Consider the following 21,429-nt stretch of genomic DNA (forward strand, 5'->3'; position numbering starts at 1 on the left):
TAAATATGACAGTTGGCAAACACATAGGACCCCAGCACTCAACAAATTAAGATACATGTTACTGGGTTTGAGAATCGAAGATGCTATAGGCTGCCACGGGTAGATGGCAAACCTGAACTCATTGCTTAATGTAAAAACAATGCAACTTTTAGTAGAATATTTTATGGGATTCAATGAATTATAATGTCTAGACTTATCTTTTGCTCAGAATTTTCAACAAAAGACAGCTAAAACAAAAACATATTTTAATAACGGTTGAGAAACATTGATGTGAAATATATGTGAATTGTGTCCTTTTCAGTTTCTAAGATGGAAGATGCCTCCTGTGTTTGCTGGGCTTTACCTGAATTGTGTTTTCTTTTCTAGGTTAACTCTTAATTTGCCCTTGGACCCAGGTCTGTTATTGTGCTCTCGGAATAATTCCTTGACCCATGCAATCTGATGTACTTCTTTTCTCTTTTGTTATCATAACATATGTACTTCTCAATTCATTATTTGTGATAATTCTGTTTACATGTTCTTTTATATTTCTCTTTCTCTGCTAGATTCTATCAGAACCTCCCCACTCTTAATTTGAACTACCATTATATTTTCAGTTCTTATTACAATGCCTGGCATATAGTAAGTGCTCAATACATGTTTACTTAATGATTAAAATAATGAATAAATAACCATATTACAAGATACTTGAACATTTTCTAAAGCACAAATAATACTATTAGAGTTAAAAATATAATTTAAAAGAGATGGAAAAATTTATAAAATCTGAATTTCTTTCTCTTTCATTGTTTTTAATTTTTAAAATTTTACTTATTTATTTTAATTTGTTGATTCTTTTTAGTTATACATGATTTCAAACTCCATTTTGATCTAAATATGCAAACATGGAATATATCTTATTCTAGTTAGAGTACCATTCTCATGGATGTACATGGTGGTGGGGTTCACTGTGTTGTTTTCATACAGCGAAAATTATGTCGGATTTATTCTACCATCTTTCCTTAGCTTATCCCCTCTCCCTTCCCTCCATTACCCATTTTCTAATCTACTGTACTTCTTTTTTTCCCTTCATCCTGTCCCTCATATTGTGGGTTAGCTTCCACATATTAGAGAAAACATTCCACCTTTGGTGTTTTGTGATTGGCTTGCTTAACTTAGCATGATAGTATCCAGATCCATTCATTTGCTAGCAAATGTCATAAAGTCATTTTCTTTATGGATGGGTAATACTCCATTGTGTACATATACTACATTTTCTTTATCCATTTATCATTTGGAGGGCACTTTGGTTGGTCCCATAGCTTAGCCATTGTGAATTGAGCTAAGCTGCTGTAAACACTAATGTGTGGCTGTGTCACTGTAATATGCTGATTGTAAATCCTTTGGATATATACCGAGGAGTGGGATAACTGGGTCAAATGGTGGTTCTATTCCAAATTTTTTGAGGAATCTTCGTACTGCTTTCCAGAGTGGTTGCACCAATTTCCTACACTCATAAATTGCTGGTGACACTGCAAATTGGTGCAACCACTCTGGTAAGCAGTATGGAGAATCATCAAAAATTTGAACTAGAAGTCTACATTACTTTCTGTGGCACCATGTGCTTAGGGGGTTGGAACTCATAGCTCTCTCTTGCAACACCCCTATGCCATGAACTATTTAAATTATTCTGAGTATAGCCTGAATCCCAAAACAAAAGGGATATGGAACATACTCCTATTGGTATTCTTTAGCAAAAATATGCAGATTCCTATGCACTAATATTTTTCAGGGAAAGTTCAATATGTTAAATTCTCTTGAACTATGGGATATCTACTATCAAAGTGAGAACAGGGTTAGACTGGCCATCCCTTCCCAAAGAATGCATATCTACATGAGTCTTTTGGGATGAACAAAGTCAGGGAGGACATTCATATTTTGACCAATTAGGAAGAAAACATAGGATTTTAGGACAATTTTTATGATCATAGCTATATCTAGGACATTGAATGAAAAGTGATTAGTAACATTTAAGCTATGCATTTTATTTTCTTTGATACTTTACTTGATTTTTTTAAGGTTTAGAGTTTGTGTTACCATTAGTTTTTTATGTGGTTTATTAAATTACCTAATTACTTAAGTCAAATACATTTGACAGATGTCATTGGAGAATGCTCTTAAGATATTGAGTTCATAGAGAAGTTCAACCAATCCCATTTCTTGGATAGGAAAACTGAGCAGATTTCTTAGTGAAAGTTCATAACTCCGCATTATGAACACGGAGTTATATTTGCCAGTTATCCCACAGGGTTCTGTGATTACTTATCCAGTGATCACTTACCCAAAACTCTTACCTCAAACAAGACACTGAGGCTGCCCTTCCTTTGTTGGGTTCTGTCTCCTTCTCTATGACAGTCTGCTTATCTAGAGGGAGGCCATTAGAGTCCAGAGAGGAAGGTGGAAATTTTTTTTTTATTAGACCATTTTAGTGATGAATAGCATTTGAGTTACTTTTGAAAAATTTATATAGACAAGGGGAAGGTAAAATTTTAAGGAATTGTTTGAAGCAATAAATGTTGAAAGGCAGGTTTTCAGTAAGTGTTGAAAGTCAAGTCCACAGGGAACAACCCCTGTGAGAATAAAGAAGTTCAAGTATAGTCCCTGCAGTTTCTGGTGCAGTGTATTTAGTGAAGGTGTATTTCTCATGTTTCACATTTGAATGGACTTTCCCCTTGACTTAGATTTTTGGTCACAGAAATTCTCAAACCCCTGATGTGATTCAAATTAAATTCTCTCACTCCATATCTAATTTTTCCTATAATGCAAATTATGCTTCCTGAATGCAGATTTCTTTCTGTCTGTCAATTATGTTAAACCTCTTCTTGGCTTGGGTATCACCTCCATAAAGAGCCCTTTCCTGATTAGTAAGTAATGCAGTAGACCCTACCTCATTCACATATAATTCCAATATTCTTATTTTGAATACTTAATTTTCTAGAAATTACCTTGATTTTATGTATTTATTGCCTTTCCTATTTAAATGTATCCTGAATTTTCTTCATCTTAGTCAAAGTTGTATTCTCTTGCCTAGATTATAGTCTAATATGTTGGGAAATTGAATATGTATATTACAAATAAATACAAAATTATATGAAAAAATAATATTAAAGTTTTACTTACCAGAAGAGCTTTCAGTGGGCTGGGGACGGGGGAGGCTCAGTGGTAGAACATTTTCCTGGCATACATGAAGCTCTGTGTTTGATCCCCAGTCCCACACACACACACACACACACAAAAAAAAAAAAAAAAAAAAAAAAAAGCTATATCAAAGAGTTCTTAGTAACACTAACTTCTATCTGATGGGCCTTAGAAATTCAGGTACTGCTATGTCTCCAAAGTGATGCTGTCACCAGAAGATGTAGATAGAGCATTGATATTGTTTAAAGATGGTAAAATGTTCATTCCATGTTCCCTTTTTTTTATCAGGGTTATTACCTTTCGGTAATATGGCAAGATGCAAAAATACAGACATGAATTTAGGAAGGAGAAAGATCCCTCAGCACTTTGTCCAAGTCCTCCGTACTAAAAGTGGCTATCTTCATTTCACATAAAATGCTACTTTGGGGTCCCCTACCTCTCTACTTTGATGAATCCCAGGGAATCTCCTAGGGAAACATGATTGTTGTGTTGTGTGATTTTGAGGAACATTTAGGTTCCTGAACAAAATAACTTAATGCATTCTAAAATGCCTCTGACAAGATATTGCAGTAGATAATTGGGTATAGTTTGGGCAAAGCAGAATACACCTCCTGAGGGAGACGGATCTGCATATTCTACATGCATGCATTCTTTCTTCTCTTAAAATAGAAAATAAGGTTTAAAAATCCATATTCCCTTTATGATTCAGAGTGTAAACACCACTGCCAAAAATGTAACTCAAATTACTGACTCCTTTATCAGTAATATAGTAATAATCACATAATGAACATCAACTCAATTATTAAACCAAATAAGAGAAGTACCTCTTTTATGATTAAAGCTGATTAAATAATAAAAGTAATTTGAGTGGTACCTCGGTAGCCCATTGTTATAGTTTGGATGTGAGGTGTCCCCCCAAAACCTCATGTGTGAGACAATACACGAAGGTTCAGAAGAGAAATGATTGGGTTATGAGAGCTTTAATACAATAAGTCAATTAATACCCTGGCAGGATTAGCTGAGTGGTAACTGACGGCAGGTAGGGTGTGGCTGGAGGAGGTGGGTTATTGGGGGCATGCTTTGAGGTACATATTTTCTATCTGATGAATAGAGTCTCTCTTTGCTTCCTGAACATCAGGTTAGCCATGTTCCTCCACTCTCTTTGGCCAGGATGTTCTACCTCATCTGGAGTCCTGAGGAATAGAGCTAACTGTTTATGAACTGAGATCTCTGAAACTGTGAGCTCTTATATTAACTTTTCCTCCTCTAAAATTATTCTGGTGGTCTTTTATTCACAGCAGCAAAAAAGCCTACTAAAACACCCAAACACAATTCTACATATCTTATATATAAACTGGTCTAATCCTTACAAGAATTCTAATAATTTACCTTTATTCCATTTTAGAAATGAGGAGGCAATCATATAACTGGTATTGTTCCAAAATTGCTGCTTGAAATAGTGTACTACTCAGTCAAGAAAAATTATTGGAAGCTATTGTATTAGTCAGCTTCCTAGTAGTGTAAGAAAATAGTTGAGATAACCAACTCACAAAGGGATAAGGTTTGGTTTGGCACATAGTTATTGACATTTCAGTTCATCATTTGTTGACTTCATTACTTTTGGGCCTGTGACGAGGCAGAATGTCATGCCAGGAGCACATGGTACAAAAATTTGCTCATCTAATGGTAGCTGGGAAGCAAAGAGAGAAAGGAAGAGAACAGCATTCCATGATCCCCTTTTAGGGTGTGTCCCCTGTGACCTATGATCTCTTATTAGATTCTACCTTTTAAAGCTTCCCACATCTTTCATGAGTGCCAAGCTGAGGACCAAGGTTTTAACACATAGGCCTTTGGGGGACATTCTACATCCAAATTATCAAGTTACAGAGGCTATTATAGGCAAAGAAATATGGCGGAAACTCAAGAGAGGTATATACTCTGTCTTCACAGAGCTTACATTAATAGTGGAGGGGAAGGGGAAGAAAACATAAGTAAAATATTATATGTAAAGTGATGACATAGGCAATAGTTAAGAGCTGAATCAGAGAAGAAAGAAAAATTATTGAAAAGATTGTGGACAGACGAACCACTCTGAGAAGGTGACATTTGACAAGAGACCTCAAAGCAAGAGCAAGAAACAAGCTATTAGTGTCTGGAATAAGAAACAAGCTATTAGTGTCCACACTAAGGAACTAGAAGTGAAATGACATTATACTGGAACTTTTCTTAAAAACATGAAAATTACAATAACTGATTTTGAGTAAGTGATGCAGAACATGGTAGGAGATGAAGCTGGTGAGTTGACAGGTCTTTAGGAAGTTTGTAGGTCAATGCAGGGATTGACAGTCATTGAAGGACTCAGATAAGTGTGTGGCAAAGGAGATGAGTACTTAGAGGTAGAAAGCAGAATAGTGGTTTCCAGGATTTGGAGGAGGAAATGGGGAGACAGTGTTCAAAGGGACAAGTTCTGGGCATATGTGATACATCACAAGGTCTGTAACTCAAGACTGCAATGCACACTGAAATCTGCTGAGAGTAAGTCTTATTCGTTCTTACCACACACAAAAGTACAGACACAAAATAGTATCACTAATAATAATTAAAGAGGAGGGTAGAAACTTTGGGAAGCAATGAATACCTGTATGACCTTGATGGTGGTTATGATATCACAGGTTCAAACAAGTACTCAAACTAACTGAGTAATATAAAAGTTGTGCAAGAATTTCTCATGTCAGTGGTACCTCAACATACAATCAAAAAAAAAAAAAAAAAAAAAAGATGAGTTCTTTAACACAGTATCACCTGGCCTCACCATTTGTGACTTCAAAATGAGGCATATTTACACCAAAATTACTGTGACCCCAATCTGCTTAATATGCTTTAGAACAAACTCAGCTGCACTAAATATTTTACTTGTGCTCATATCCTAGTCTTTCAGCAAGAGTTACAAGTAACACCTGCATTGTGTTTTACTCTCCAGTGCATGCTTTTGTTTGCCAACTCTCTGCTGTCCACGATGCTCCTTACAGCAGCCTCCTAGCCAATGGTATGCATGGTGAGAAGTTGATATCTGTACTGGAGGTTGTTACCACTGCTTTCTCTCAATGCTCCTGAGCAGTTCTTAGGTGCTGTAATGTAAAGATATTCCATAGAGAGGCACAGGGTATGTATTACTCCTCAGTCCTTTGCTTCATCTGATGGCAATTCAAAGAGCAGTTTTGCTGGTGTTTAGTCTCCTGGAGCTTCTTGAATAGAGTAGCATTCACTTTTGACTCATTTGTGTCTTGAGATTCAATAAAGAATTTCCTTGCCTCTCTTTCTTCAAGTTCAGTTGGCTGAACATCTTCCTTTATATCAATAAATGAAATCACACAACTTGCAAAGGATTTCTGTAAACTCAATTTGAACTAAGCATGTTTAGTAGATCTAAAAATATTTTTAATTCTTAAAAATATTCCCCAAACATGAGTAGATACACCTTTATCTGCCACTAAATAGCATTCATGTGCCCCACCACCCAGGTTCTTCCTTCAAAGGTAAGAGAAAAAATTTCTTTAGGAGAGAGCGTTGGTTCCATTTCATGTGTCAAAAAATTTAGGCTACCAAAAGTCTTCAAACAAATAATAACAATTACTTTAAATATATGAAATTAAAGTATTTAGTTTCAAAGCATATGGATTTAGAATGTAGGAGTGCATGTTTAATTTTTATCAATTTTAGTAAATAGAAATTTTATATACATACATCATACTATTATTTCAGGTTCATTTAGATTCATGTGTGTTAGTAGGCAAGAATAAATACGGGTCTTGTAATAAGCCAAGTGATCACAAATAAAGAATACTTTGAAAAAAATAATAAGATGTTCTTAACCAACAATGATTATCTACATAATAATCAAGTGAGCCCCAAAAATTCCACAGTTAATCATCATGGAGAGTCCCTATTGAACAGAACACACCCACTGGTACCAACCCCACAGGAGGAAGTCCTAGATTTCTATGTACTGCATCTTGGTGTCAGGGTTGTCAAGAAAAACACAACATAAACATTGGATCAGACAGTATTTTATTGATATAAATGAGGCAAAATGAGGTCAACTTCAATAGATATGTCAGTCCCCCATGATCAGTGGGTCCCTCCTGGCAACTAAGGCACAGCAATCAGATGGCACACACCCCTCTTGTGATGCCGCAGAGGGCCCTGGGTCTCTCCCCTTTGAGGTCTGAAATACTGAAAACTGGAGATGCTCTCGAGAGTCATCAACACACAGGCTCAAACAGAAGAAAGGAACCCACACTGAGTTTTACATTTGAAAAGACATACCTACACAAAGCCAAAAGCCATGCACAGGCAGTATGAGCTTGATGTAATCAACTTTTATCACTGCTCTAACTAAAAGACCTGACACAAAAAATGTTTATTTGAGGGCTTATGGTTTCAGGGGTCTCAGTCCATAGATAGCCTGTTCCATTCCTCAGGGCTTGAGGGGAGGCAGGACATCATTGCAGAAAAGTATGTCAGAGGGAAACAGCTCACATGATGATCCGGTATCGAGAGAAAGACTCCACTTGCCAGAAACAAAATATATACTCCAAAGCCATGCCCCCAATGAACACCTGCTCCAGCCACACCCTGCTTTCAGTTACCACTCAGCTAATCCTGCCAGGGTATTAATTAACTGATTGGGTTAAGACTTTCATAACCCAATCATTTCTCTTCTGAACCTTCTTGCATTGTCTCACACATGAGGTTTTGGGGGTCATCTCACATCTAGGCCATAGCAGAGCTCTTTATCTCTTGGAAAGAATGTATTTTGGGTCCAGAGATCATTATTCTAAAAAGTGCTTTCATTATTGCTTTATAGGTACACATAATAGCAGGGTTCATTTTGATGAAATCATAAATGCACATAACGTAATTTACTCATTTTCATTTCCTAGTACTTCCCTTTCTTCCTCCCCCTGATTGCTATATTCTACTGGTGTTCCTTCTATTTCGAATTGTTTTTAGTTAGTGCATTATAGTTATATATAAAAGTAGCATTCTTTCTGTTGTATTCATTCATGCATACAGAATAATTTGGTCCATTTCATTCTGCAGTTACTTCCTTTTTCCACCCCTCCTCCCTTTCCCCCACCCATCTCCTTTCTCTACTTCACTGTTCTCTTTTTTATTTTCATGGAATTCCCTTATTTTATTCCAGATTTCTTTCTTGCTTTTGTATATGAGAGAACACATTTTGCCCTTGACTTTCTTAGTCTGGCTTATTTCATTTAGTATGTCTCAAGTTCTCCCATTTACCAGAAAATGACATAATTTCATTCTTATTTATGGCAGAGTGAAATGCAATTGTATATATATGCTATATTTTCTTTCTTTATTATTCATTCATCTGTTGGCAGGCACCTAGTTTGGTATCATAACTTGACCATTGTGGATTGCACTGCTATAAACATTGGTGTGCATGTACCACTACAGTATGCTGGTTTTTGTTCCTTTGCATAAAGACTAAGAAGTGGATTAGCAGGATCATGCGATTGTTCTATTCCTAGTCTTTTGAAGACTCTCCATATTGCCAAAACTCATTCTTAATTGGCCAAGTGTGTACCATGTATACTAGACTTTCTTTCCTAATGATCCTTCCCCAACTCTAGTCTGACCACTGAAGCAGCAGATTAAGCATATCAAATCCAGTAGGACCCCTACCCACCTGGATTTGGAGGTAGATTTGTGCCCTAAGACACCCCTAAAAAATTTGTATGGATGCTGTTTGCTCATAAAACCTCTCTTATTTGAAGAAAGTAACTTAGTCTGAGTCAGAAGGAGAACCAGACTCAGGATGATAGGCAGTCCTCCCTGGAGGATCCTCCTCATCCAGAGACCCCAAGTGCCTGGCACAAGGCAACTGAAGAGGCTACAAATGAGTCTTAGGAGAACCATGAGTGTGTAACTGACAACCATCTGACCTGAGCACATATCTTCTTCAGCTTTGTTTCTTAATTATTGTTAAATACAAAACAACAGATGTTAGTATTAATAAAATACCACCCTCTTCTGCCAGCATGTTCTACAGTTACACATCAGAGTACTGAATTTTGTTAGTTTTGGAGAGTTCAGGAAGTAGCATTAGCTATCTCTGCCAATAGTCAATTGCAATAAGTTGCAAGCCATTTTTCAAGGGCATGTATGCATTTATCAAGTTTGAAGACACAGACAACAATGAACAAGTTGTCAGCTTATCTTCTTGGCAGGGAGTCCTTGGAAACCCAGCAAACTCAGAAGAGTGGACCCTTCCAAACTTTGCACCCATGGCCAATATGTTCCCATGCTTCAATCACCCAACCTCCTCAGTCTCTTTTAGTCATGACCCTGCACACTGCTCCCATAGGCTTGATTTTTAGACTCCACTTATAAGTGGTATCATGCAGTGTAACTGTGGATGACTTATTTTAAAATTAAAAAGTGTGCTAGTTTTGATTTGCATTTCTCTAAGTGCTAGAGATATTGAACATTTTTTCATATATTTGTTTATCAATTGTATTTCTTCTTCTGTGAAGTGTCTGTTCAGTTCCTTAACCCATTTACTGATTGGTTTTTTTTTGTAGTTGTTGTTTTTTGGTGTTAAGCCTTTTTACTTTTTTATATATCCTGGGGATTCGTACTCTATCTGTGTTGGATGTGGTAAAGACTTTTTCCCATTCTGTAGGCTCTCTCTTCATGTTATCAATGGTTTCCTTTGCTGAGAAAAAGTTTTTTAGTTTGAATTCATCCCAGTTGTTGATTCTTGATTTTATTTCTTGCACTTTAGAAGTCTTGTTAAGGAAGTCAGGTCCTAGGTCAACATGATGAAGATTTGAACTGACTTTTCTTCTATTAGGCACAAGGTCTTTGGTCTAATTCCTAGGTCCTTGATCCCTTTTGAGTTGAGTTTGTGCAGGGTGAGAGATAAGGGTTTAATTTCATTTCAATACATATGAATTTTCACTTTCCTCAGTCCCATTTGTTAGAAAGGCTATCTTTTCTCCAATGTATGTATTTGGTGCCTTTGTCTTGTATGAGAAAACTGCATTTATGTGGGTTTGTCTCTTTTTCTTCTATTCTGTACCATTGATCTATATGTCTATTTTGGTGCATTGGAACCATGCTGTTTTTCTTACTATAGCTCCATAATATAGTTTAAGGTCTGGTATTGTGATGCCTGCTACTTTACCCTTCTTGCTAAGGATTTCTTTGGTTATTCTGGGTCTCTTATTTTTTAAAATGAATTTCATGATTGCCTTCTCTAGTTCTAAGAAGAATGTCATTGGGATTTTAATATGAATTTCATTAAATCTGTATAATATTTTTGGCAGTATGGTCATTTTGACAATATTAATTCTGCGTACCAAAGAGCATGCAAGATCTTTTCATCTTCTAAAGTCCTTTTCAAATTCTTTTTTTAATGTTTTGTAGTTTTAATTGTAGAGGTCTTCCACCTTTTTTGTTAGATTGATTCCCAAGGTTTTTTTTTTTTTTTGAGGCTCTTGTGAATGAGGTAGTTTTCCTAATTTCTGTTTCAGAGGATTTGTCACTGAAATATATATATATATATATATATATATATATATATATAAAATATATATATATAAAATGTATAGAAATGCATTTGAATTGTAAAGGCCATTAATGCTAAGCCCATGGTGAAAAACTGAAAGCATTCCCCCTAAAAACTGGAACAAGGCAGGGATGCCCTCTTTCACCACTTCTATTCAATATCGTCCTTGAAACTCTAGCCAGAGCAATTAGACAGACAAAAGAAATTAAAGGGATACAAAAAGGAAAGAAGAACTCAAACTATCCCTATTTGCTGATGATAAGATTATATACTTAGAGGAACCAGGAAATTCCACCAGAAAACTTATAGAACTCATAAGTGAATTCAGTAAAGTAGCAGGATATAAGATAAGATCAATGCACATAAATCTAATGCATTTTTATACATAAGTGATGAATCTTTGGAAAGAACAATCAGGAAAACTACCCCATTCACAATAACTTTGAAAAAAATAAAATACTTGGGAATCAATCTCACAAAAGAGGTGAAAGACCTCTACAATGAGAACTACAGTACACTAAAGAAAGAAATTAAAGAAAACCTTAGAAGATGGAAAGATCTCCCATGTTCTTGGATAGGAAGAATTAATATTGTCAAAATGGCCATACTACCTAAAGTGCTATACAGATTCAATGCAATTCCAATTAAAATCCCAATGACGTACCTTACAGAAATAGAGCAAGCAATTATAAAATTCATCTGGAAGAGTAAGAAACCCAGAATAGCTAAAGCAATCCTTAGCAGGAAGAGTGAAGCAGGGGGTATTGCAATACCAGATCTTCAACTCTACTACAAAGCAATAGTAACAAAAACAGCATGGTATTGGTACCAAAATAGAAAGGTAGATCAATGGTACAGAATAGAGGACATGGACACAAACCCAAATAAATACAATTTTCTTATACTAGACAAAGGGGCCAAAAATATGCAATGGAGAAAAGATAGCCTCTTCAACAAATGGTGCTGGGGGAATTGGAAATCCATATGCAACAGAATGAAACTAAACCTATATCTCTCACCATGCACAAAACTCAACTCAAAATGGATTAAGGACCTCAGAATCAGACCAGAGACCCTGCAAAATAGAAGAAAAAGTAGGTCCAGATCTTCAACATGTCGGCTTAGGACCAGACTTCCTCAACAGGACTCCTGTAGCACAAGAAATAAAAGCAAGAATTAATAACTGGGATAGATTCAAACTAAATAGCTTTCTCTCAGCAAAGGAAACTATCAGCAATGTGAGGAAAGAACCTACAGAGTGGGAGAAAATCTTTGCCAATCATACTTCAGATAGAGCACTAATCTCCAGAATATATAAAGAACTCAAAAAACCATACACCAAGAATGCAAATAATCCAATCGACAAATGGGCTAAGGAAATGAATAGACACTTCACAGAAGAAGATCTACAAGCAATCAACAGATATATGAAAAAATGTTCAACATCTCTAGTAATAAGAGAAATGCAAATCAAAACCACCCTAAGATTCCATCTCACCCCAATTAGAATGGCGATTAACAAGAATACAAGCAACAACAGGTGTTGGCGAGGATGTGGGGAGAAAGGTACACTCATACATTGCTGGTGGGGCTGCAAATTAGTGCAGCCACTCTGGAAAGCAGTGTGGAGATTCCTTAGAAAACTTGGAATGGAACCACCATTTGACCCAGCTATCCCACTCCTTGGCCTATACCCAAAGGACTTAAAATCAGCATACTACAAAGATACAGCCACATCAATGTTCATAGCTGCTCAATTCACAATAGCCAGATTGTAGAACCAACCTAGATGTCCTTCAATTTATGAATGGATCAAGAAACTGTGGTATATATATATACAATGGAATATTACTCAGCCATAAAGAATGATAAAATTATGGCATTTGCAGGCAAATGGATGAAATTGGAGAATATCATGCTAAGTGAGATAAGCCAATCTCAAAAAAACAAAGGTCGAATGATATCGCTAATAAGTGGATGAGGACATATAATGGGGGGAGGGTGGGGTTAGTTTTAGGGTTAGAGTTAGGGTTAGGGAGGGAGGCAAGAATGGAGGAAGGAAGGTCTGTATAGAGGGAAAAGAGGGGTGGGAGGGGTGGGGGGAAGGGAAAAATAACAGAATGAATCAAACAACAATACCTTATGTAAATTTATGATTTCACAAATAGTATGCCTTTATGCCGTGTACAGAGAAACAACATGTATCCCATTTGTTTACAATAAAAATTAAAAAATAAAAAAGAAGAAATGCATTTGATTTATGGGTGTTGTTTTTATACCCTGTTACTTTGCTGAATTAATTTACTATATCTAGATGTTTTCTGGTGAACGTTTTTGGATCTTGTAAATACAGAATCATGTCATCAGCAAAGATTTCACCTCACTCCAGTCAGAATGGCAATTATCAAGAATATAAGCAACAAGTGCTGGCAAAGATGTGGCAAAAAGGTACATTCATAACTTGCTGGTGGGACTGAAAATTGGTGCAACCTCTCTGGAAAGTAGAATGAAGATTCCTCAGAAAACTTGGAATGAAACCACCATTTGACCCAGCTATCTCTCTCCTCAGTTTATACCCAAAGGACTTAAAATCAGCATACTACAGTAATGCAACCATATCAATGTTCATAGCAGCTCAATTCACAATATCCAGATTGTGGAACCAACCTAGATGCCCTTCAAGAGATGAATGGTAAAGAAAATGTGGTATATACACATAGTGGAACATTATTCAGCTTTAAAGAAGAATGAAATTATGGCACTTGCAAGTAAATGGATGGAGCTAGAGAAGATCATGCTAAGTGAAATAAGCCAATCCCAAAAAACCAAAGGTCAAATATTTTCTCTGATATGTGGATACTGATCTGTAATGGGGGTGAGCTAGAAGAATGGAGGAACTTTGGATTGAGCAGAGGCAAGTGAAGGAAGGGAAGGGTTTGGGGGTGGGAAGGATGGCGGAATTAGATGGACATTATTACCCTATATATATGTGTGATTGCACAACTGGTGTGACTCTGCATCCTGTACAGTCAGAGAAACGAGAAGTTGTGCTCCATTTGTGTATAATGTGTCAAAATGCATTCTGCTGTCTTGTATAACTAATTAGAACAGGTAGAAAACACATGGTCTGCATACACAGCAAGACATTGCTCAGTCTTTACAAAGAAGCTTCTGTCATTTGTTTCAACATGAATCCTAACCAATTTTATTGCCTTTTAAAATATCACTGGAGGAGGCACAGGAAAAGGGAGGAATGGTGGAATGAAACTACCAAATTCTCATGTATTTACATGTAGGAATATAGTACAGTAGATTTCACCTTTATGTATAAAGCACTAATTTTAAGAATCTACAAATAAATAGAAAGAAGACTAGTAGAGTAGAGGAAGGGGAAGGGGGAGAAGGAAGAAGGGAGGCAAAGAGGAAGTGCTGGGATCTAAATGGAGCAAGTTATATTTCATGAATGTATGGTTATGTCAAAAAGAACCCCAATATTATGTATAACCATAACACACTAAAAACATACAACATTAAAAATACTAGAATTTCCTTTCTGGCAATATTATTTAGGGGAAGCTATCTTGATGAGTACAACTAGAGGTAGATTTTGAAAAACACCCTCTATTTGAGGACATCTGAGAGCTATCGAGACAGTGAAGAATTAGAGGTCCATGAGCTGAAAAAGGGGTGAAGTCCTGAGAGTCAGAGCTCAGGGGCCAGAGCCACATTTCTTTCACTTAAAAGCATCCGCAAATTCCAAAATTATGGCTAAGACACAAGAGGCTGAGCAGAACATTCTGCAGGATTAGGGGGATGGGGGAAAATCTGGAATTTGAGGCCAACATAGGAAGAGAAGCTCTGGTCAACACAACACACTTTTGGATATTACCCTAAAACTCTTCCTCCTCAATCCCTATGCACTAAGAGTAAAGTGAAACATAAATGGGGTGAAAAAGAGCAGCCCTATAAGTGATTAAAATCCAGATTTGAATACTTGCAATTCCTGATCTGATTAGGATCAGGAAGCCTCGCTAGTTTCCAAACCCAAATGTGAAGTAGAGCAATTGAAAGGGGAAATGAAGTAAATACATACCACGTGGACAATGCTCAAAATCTATTTTGAATTTGAAATTTGTGTAAGCTATTTTTTAAAATGCCCAACAACCAGAGCACATAGTCAGGAAGTAGATAAACTTTCATAAAATGTTTTAAGGTGATTGAACCAGCAGCTAGCAGAAAGTTCAGAAAGTGGTAACATTAAATCATCTTAAAATTTAATGTTTATGATCATGTGGAAGTTTGTAGGACGACCCACAAAGGAATAGAAAAAGATCATGAAGCAAAAAAGATAATAAATGGAAAAATGGTATAAACCAAAGTATTTGACTCAAGAAGGGAGAGGAGGCAGGAATAAAAGGCAACCATTGTCTGATGGCAGATGATAGCCTAAACATAAGGTTAGCAGTAAATTATATTAAAATAAGTAGCCTAAATAATTAAAAGAGAGACATTTTCCAAGTGAATAAAAAACAACTTATCTATATTATTTTCTTAAGAGAGAAATCACAAGTGTAACTCATGGTTTAGAAGTTAAAGAGAGAGGGAGAAGGATAGAATGTGAAAACATGAACCCCAAGGAACCTGATATGGCCACACTGACTTGTGACAGTCATCCTGTTGATAAGGAAACATTATTCAGATAAAGGGAGGATCAAAACAAGGAAGAAGGGACATGTAGATATAACAGGTCTGCATGTAATAGGAGCGTTTTCTAGATTACAAAGAAAAAGATGGCAAAAATGAGACATTAAGAATGTACAACTTTGGTGAATTTTTTAAACATACCTGCTGAATAATACAGAAAGCAAATCACTGAATAGGCATAAGGTATAAACTACATAATAAATAAAAATGACCTAATTATATATTTAGAATTCAACTTTTTAACAATAGAAAAATGTACATTCTCTTCAAGTAAACATGGAACATTTACATGAAAATGAAGTTTGTCCATAAAACAATATGAAAAACTTTCAAGAGGCTGAAAAAATACGATGTATTTTTCTGACACAGTGGAATTAATGATTATTAATCATTGTACTAATGATTAAAAACATAAGCAGAATACTTTCCCTTGTCTGGATATTCAGAAATATATAAATTAAATAATGAATGTATTATAAAATGCTGGGTGTTGTGGCACACGCCTGTAATCCCAGTGGCTCAGGAGGCTGAGGCAGGAGGATCTCAAGTTCAAAGCCAGCCTCAGCAACTAAGTGAGGCCTTAAACAACTCAGTGAGAACCTGTCTCTAAATAAAATACAAAATAGGGCTGGGGTCAAGTGCCCCTGAGTTCAATCCCCGGTACTACTCCCCTCAAAAAAATTAAAGAGAGTGTGGGGCTGGGGATGTGGTTCAGTGGTAAAGCGCCTCTAGGTTCAATCCCCAGTACAAAAAGAAGAAAGAAAGAAAAAAAATGGACAATTAGAAAATAAATTAAAATGACAAAGACCATGAAGTTCACCAAATATTCTGATATAGATTAAAGCCCTGATTCAAGGAAACATTTAGCTTTTAAAGCAAATATGAGAAAATGATTGTGAAAATAAGTTATGTATGAATTTACACCAAGAAATTAGAAATAGGAAAGCAAATAAAACCCAAAGGAAATAGAAAAAAATACAAAGAAAATGTGACATTAGAAAGAATGAACAAAGTCAAAAGTTAGATCTTTGACACCCTACACAAATTGATAAATCTTTGTCAAGATTTTTATCGGATAAAACATGCATAACTACACACCCTATAGATTTTAATATGGTAAGAGGGAGGGATTAGCTAAATGTTACAATGAACTGGGTGATTTGGATGACTTGTACAAAATATTTAAAGCTTACCAAATACACAAAAAGAAAAATCTGAATACATATTCTGAATAGAGTTAGGTTTATTTATTTTTTTTAAACTGGCCACAAATTTTAAAACTTTTATATCAAACAATTTCCTGAAGGTTCACTGGTGAAGTCTATCAAATCTTTATGAAAATAAAAATGAAAATACACATACAAACTGTCTCAAATTCTGGAGAATAAAAAAAAAGAAACATTTTATAGCTTCCTTTATATAAACAAAAAATTCTTGATACCAATATTTGGCAACAACATTGTAAGAATTAAATGAGCAAAGATGTAAAACCCTAAACAAAATATTTTAAAAAATATTTTCAATATGTATGCTGGTGTTACACAAGAAAACAGGTAAGTTACAGAAACAAAATTTTGTTTTGCCATTTGAAAATCATTATGTGTAAGTCACAACATTACCTTAATAAAAGATAAAATACACTTTCAACTCCATAAGGCAGAATATGTACCTAATAAATGAAGAAATATAGATGATTTATACTACTGATACCATCTCAAAATAAATTCACAGCTCTTAATTATTTCTCTGCTGTTATACAGATAGTGATTTTTTTCTTGCAAACTATTAAAACTCTGATTCGATAGAAACAGTGATTATCTGATGAAATGTAATGAGATTGAGGTTGGACTGACATCATAAGTTTCTGGGATTTCCGGTATTTATTAGGGATGGAAGATGGAATGAATGCTTCCTAGATGTCCTGATATGACCTGTCAAGAAAGCAAGCAAAACACAGCCCAATATACAATATGTGTGTACACTCACATTCACAGCAGCATAATTCACAATAGTGTAAGGTGGAAGAACTCAGGAGTCCACGAGTGGATAAATGGGTAAAGAACATGTGGTCTGTATGCGGTGGAATATTACTCAGCCTCGAAATGGAAGGAAATTCTGACATATGATGCAATGTAAATAAACCTTGAGGACATACTGCTAAACAAGATAAACCTGTCACAAAGTGATAGGTAGTGCACAATTCCAATTATAACAGTTGAATAGGGTAGTTAAGTTCATAATAAAAAAAGTGGAATGGACGGAGTACCAACCATTGGGGAGGAAGGGAACAGAGAAGTGTTTTTAAATGGAAAGTAAATTTCCAGTTTGCAAGATGAAAAAGGTTTGGGAGATGGACGATGGTGATGGACACAAAGAATGCAAATGTATTTGACACACTTCAAATAGGTAAAGATATTAAATTCATATTATGTGTATCTTACCACATTTTTTATATGAGCTCTGTGGGAGGTGGGAGTTAAGAAGAAAGTTCTCTTGAAAAGTTGGAGGTTGATATAATGTAAACAGACAAAAAGCAGGAAAAGTAGGAGAGCGAAGAGAAAAGAAGTATTAAGAAAATAAAAACTCACCAGCGCCTCCAGAACCACAATGCAAGACCCATCAGAAAGACCAAACAGGGCACTATAACTGCCAAAATGATCAAGCCAACAGAGATGGAGCTTCCTGCCAGTTGGGAGGGAGGACATAGACTGACTCAGGCATTCATTCCCTAGCCTTTGTTTGTCCAGCTATGTATCCTTCATTTTCTAGAAGTCCATTCTCAATTTCCTGCCCTCTTTGACCACCGTCCTTACCCATCTTTACTTCCCTCCTCCTCCCCCATCCTTCACAGTTCCCCACTTTATGCATGAGCACCATCTCCTCCCATCTCCAGCCTGGGACCCAACCCTTTCTTACCCCAGTAGAGGACAAGATCTTGCCCTCCTAGGCTGCTGTGCTTCACTCTGCAGGCCAGACCACCTGCCTCCTTAGCTGCCACATCCAGGGTTGCTCGGAGATACCACGTCCCATCAACGTTGGGCAGGAAGTCACCTTGCTGAGTGCCCAGCTGCACCTGCTCACCTCGCATCCACATCACCCACACATGTTTTGGGTAGAAGCCAGAGACATGGCACACCAGCAGCAGATGTCCAGGTCTGGGACTGGGACCACTGGACAGCCAGACCTTGGGCTTCACTAGGGCGACAAAGGACAGGGAGGGTGTCACATATTGATGCTAACCCAGATCACACAGACTCAGGCAGATTTGCACATTGACCCCCTTCTCTCCTTTGGGAATGAAATAGATTATTGATGAAGCCCTTCTCCTTCTTGGGTGCTTTCCTACTTTTAGGTTTAAGGAGGAATGAAAGTGAAATATCAGGACTAACCTTGTCTCTGCAGATCCACCTTCCCTGCTTCCAGGACGCTCAAGAGATACCGGGGACAGGTTTCATAAAGCAGGTTCTCTATTGTATCAAAGATACCTTTGTACTTTGCGACTAATTCACAGACCTTCTCTGCCCTGCTGCCTCCTCCTGGGGAAGGCCAACATGTATAATTGATGCTCAGGAATTCCAGTCCTTCTATAGCTCCCTTCAAAAAACTCTCAGTGGTTCCCCCAGAGTGTAGCTCACAGCCTGCTACGCCCTGGATCTCAAAAGGGTCTGTGCAGAAGAAAAACAGAAAATAAGTTAGTAAACATCAAATGAGAATAAAGGGATGTGGGGAGGACCTAGAATATAGATCTGGGTGAGGAAAAAAAGTCTAGAATGTGAAATGATAAGTATAGCAGCATTTAGAGACTTTCCAAGGTAGAGCAATGGGGGGACATGTGCCTCTCATGAACGTGTCAATGCTGTGGGAAAGAGGACAGTGACTACAGGGCAGAGGAGAGGCAGAGGTGCAGGAACAGGGCATGCAGTCACCAGCACAAATTTCACAAGAGAACCAGAGGTCCACAGGGAGAGGAGAACTCAGGGAAAAGTTTGGATAAGAGAAGGAGCCGCACTTTGGTTCACTTAGGCACAAGTAGGAAAATAAGTAGAATGTTTCACAGGGGACACACCAAGAGCTGATCATAGAGCAGATACCTTCATCTATCAGAGATGAGTGAGGAGGCAGCCAGATCAGGTCCACTTTGTGGAGGAGTGGAGCCACAGAGGGAGCCAGCTCTAGAGAATTGTGTGCAGGCAGTTAGGTAAAGAAGGAAAGTGGGGAGAGAACCAGAGGGAGCAGTGAATCAAAGGAGTAAGTAAGCAAGTCACAGAGGACCCCCCAGTTCTGAAGACTGAACTCACATTCCAACTGGAGGTCACTGATGCGTTCCTGCACTTCCTTTGTGAATCCAAAGAAGTAGACCCGGAAGATCTCTTCCAGCTCTGTGACCTCCGCATCACTGAGGTTGCCCTTAGACCAGGGCTTCAGGAATATGGCGGTGCCTGTGTCGCTGTTCCAGCCATGAATCTGCAGATCATCCAGCCAACCCGAGCCACGATTTTGTGTCCAGGTGCTGTTGGCAAAGGATGAGATTTGCATGACACGATATGAGGTTGGCCCTTGGGAGGCTGTGAAGAAAAGAAAAAAAGACTTAACTGAAGGGAGAAGCTAGAGGGAAATAAGAAAAACAAAGATTGAAAAGATGCAGGAAACAAGATCCCGGGGTCTGCTGAAACATAACGCCTGACACATCTGAGAGCCTGAGGACCTCAGCTGCAGCCCCACCTCCAGCATGATGGAAGACGGCTTGAGTCAAGAGGCGCAGGTCCTCAGAGGCCAGGTGCACCTGGGCAAGTGCAGCCTGCTTTCAGGGAGACCCTCTGCACCAGAGCAGGAGCTGGCTCAGCTAGGCTTACCTTCCTGATTGTCACCACCTGGGAAGAGGACTGCTAGCAATACAAGTAGCAGGAGCAGCATTCCACTGACAGAGGCCTTCTGACTCTCAGCTGGTGTTTGATCTCTCATTTCAGCAACACTTTCTCTCAGTACTCTGTAGTGACTTCCTCTTTTCAACTGGCAGATTTTTTCCTCATACCAAGTCATGTCAGAGAAGAAATGTGCCTCCCACAGAGCTGGAACTCCTACTCCACCTCTTATTTCCTCCACAGCCCTGATCTCTTAGACTGTCTCACCTCCAAGGTTGCCAGCTTTTCTGCAACTCCTCACTTCCTTGAGATGAGCTCAGAAAAGTCCCTATATGATTTTAAATGGTCACTTCATGTCCTTAAGCCTTTATTTACCCATCTGTCAATAAGAGGGGAATACTGAACCATTGATCAGCTTCCAGTCTTCTTTAATCTGAAATGGTTCTTTTGGTTTATCCACCCGACTCAGCCTCTCTCCCTCCCACTAAACTGCTTTCTCTGGCATTGTCATTAGCCCTTACCAAGGTTTTCAGTGTCTCTTTGTTTCTCTGGTCTCCCTAATTCTCATTCTTATTAATTTTCTGACTATATTTTTGCTTTTGTATGTCCTTTTTTGTTACTTGGATTGCTAGATGTCCAGATATCAAATCCAACCTCTGACCCAGTCCTGGGGACCTTACCTCTGGAGGCAACCTTTGGTCTCATTGCTTGAACCAGACCTTTAAGACTCAATTATTTAGTTCAAGAAAGGTGGTCACATTCAGCAGAAACTTGACATGTTACTTAGTGTCATTCATCAGAATGCAAGTATCAGGCGTCCCTGTTGCCTCAGGAGGATACTTCAAGTCCATTCAGCCCCTTTCTCATAAGATATTTCGATTTAAGTCTTGACCCTTTTATATCACACTCTTTAAATAAGACATAATGAAGTTTGCCTAGGTGATAGTTTCCTAGAGAAGAAAAGCTATAACTTTTTCTATTAATGTGAATAATGTTTCCTTAGCTCTACATAAGTACATATGAATCTCTTTTGTGCTGTCCGCGGTGAGTCCAGATTCCTGGTTGTCCTTTCATCCAATCTTCAAGTGA

General features: G+C 37.6%; 2 protein-coding genes across 2 annotated transcripts in view; one reads left to right on the top strand and one right to left on the bottom strand.

Annotated features, from left to right (window-relative positions):
• Positions 1 to 21,429, top strand: part of LOC306638875 (T-cell surface glycoprotein CD1b-like) — a gene marked incomplete at its 5' end in the record, with an annotated part of 51,773 nt that overhangs the window by 18,118 nt on the left and 12,226 nt on the right. The window lies entirely within an intron of this gene.
• Positions 16,704 to 20,554, bottom strand: LOC306638890 (T-cell surface glycoprotein CD1b-like). Its single transcript, XM_079102340.1, has 6 exons — positions 20,332 to 20,554; positions 19,777 to 20,043; positions 18,868 to 19,143; positions 18,395 to 18,673; positions 18,067 to 18,160; positions 16,704 to 17,409 (listed from the first exon to the last, which is right to left on the bottom strand). Exons 1-6 carry the CDS (start codon positions 20,516 to 20,518, stop codon positions 17,391 to 17,393), a joined length of 1,122 nt encoding a protein of 373 aa, XP_078958466.1. The 5' UTR covers positions 20,519 to 20,554; the 3' UTR covers positions 16,704 to 17,390.

Source organism: Sciurus vulgaris (genome assembly GCF_902686455.1).
Source record: "Sciurus vulgaris genome assembly, chromosome: 1".
Lineage (NCBI taxonomy): Eukaryota > Metazoa > Chordata > Mammalia > Rodentia > Sciuridae > Sciurus > Sciurus vulgaris.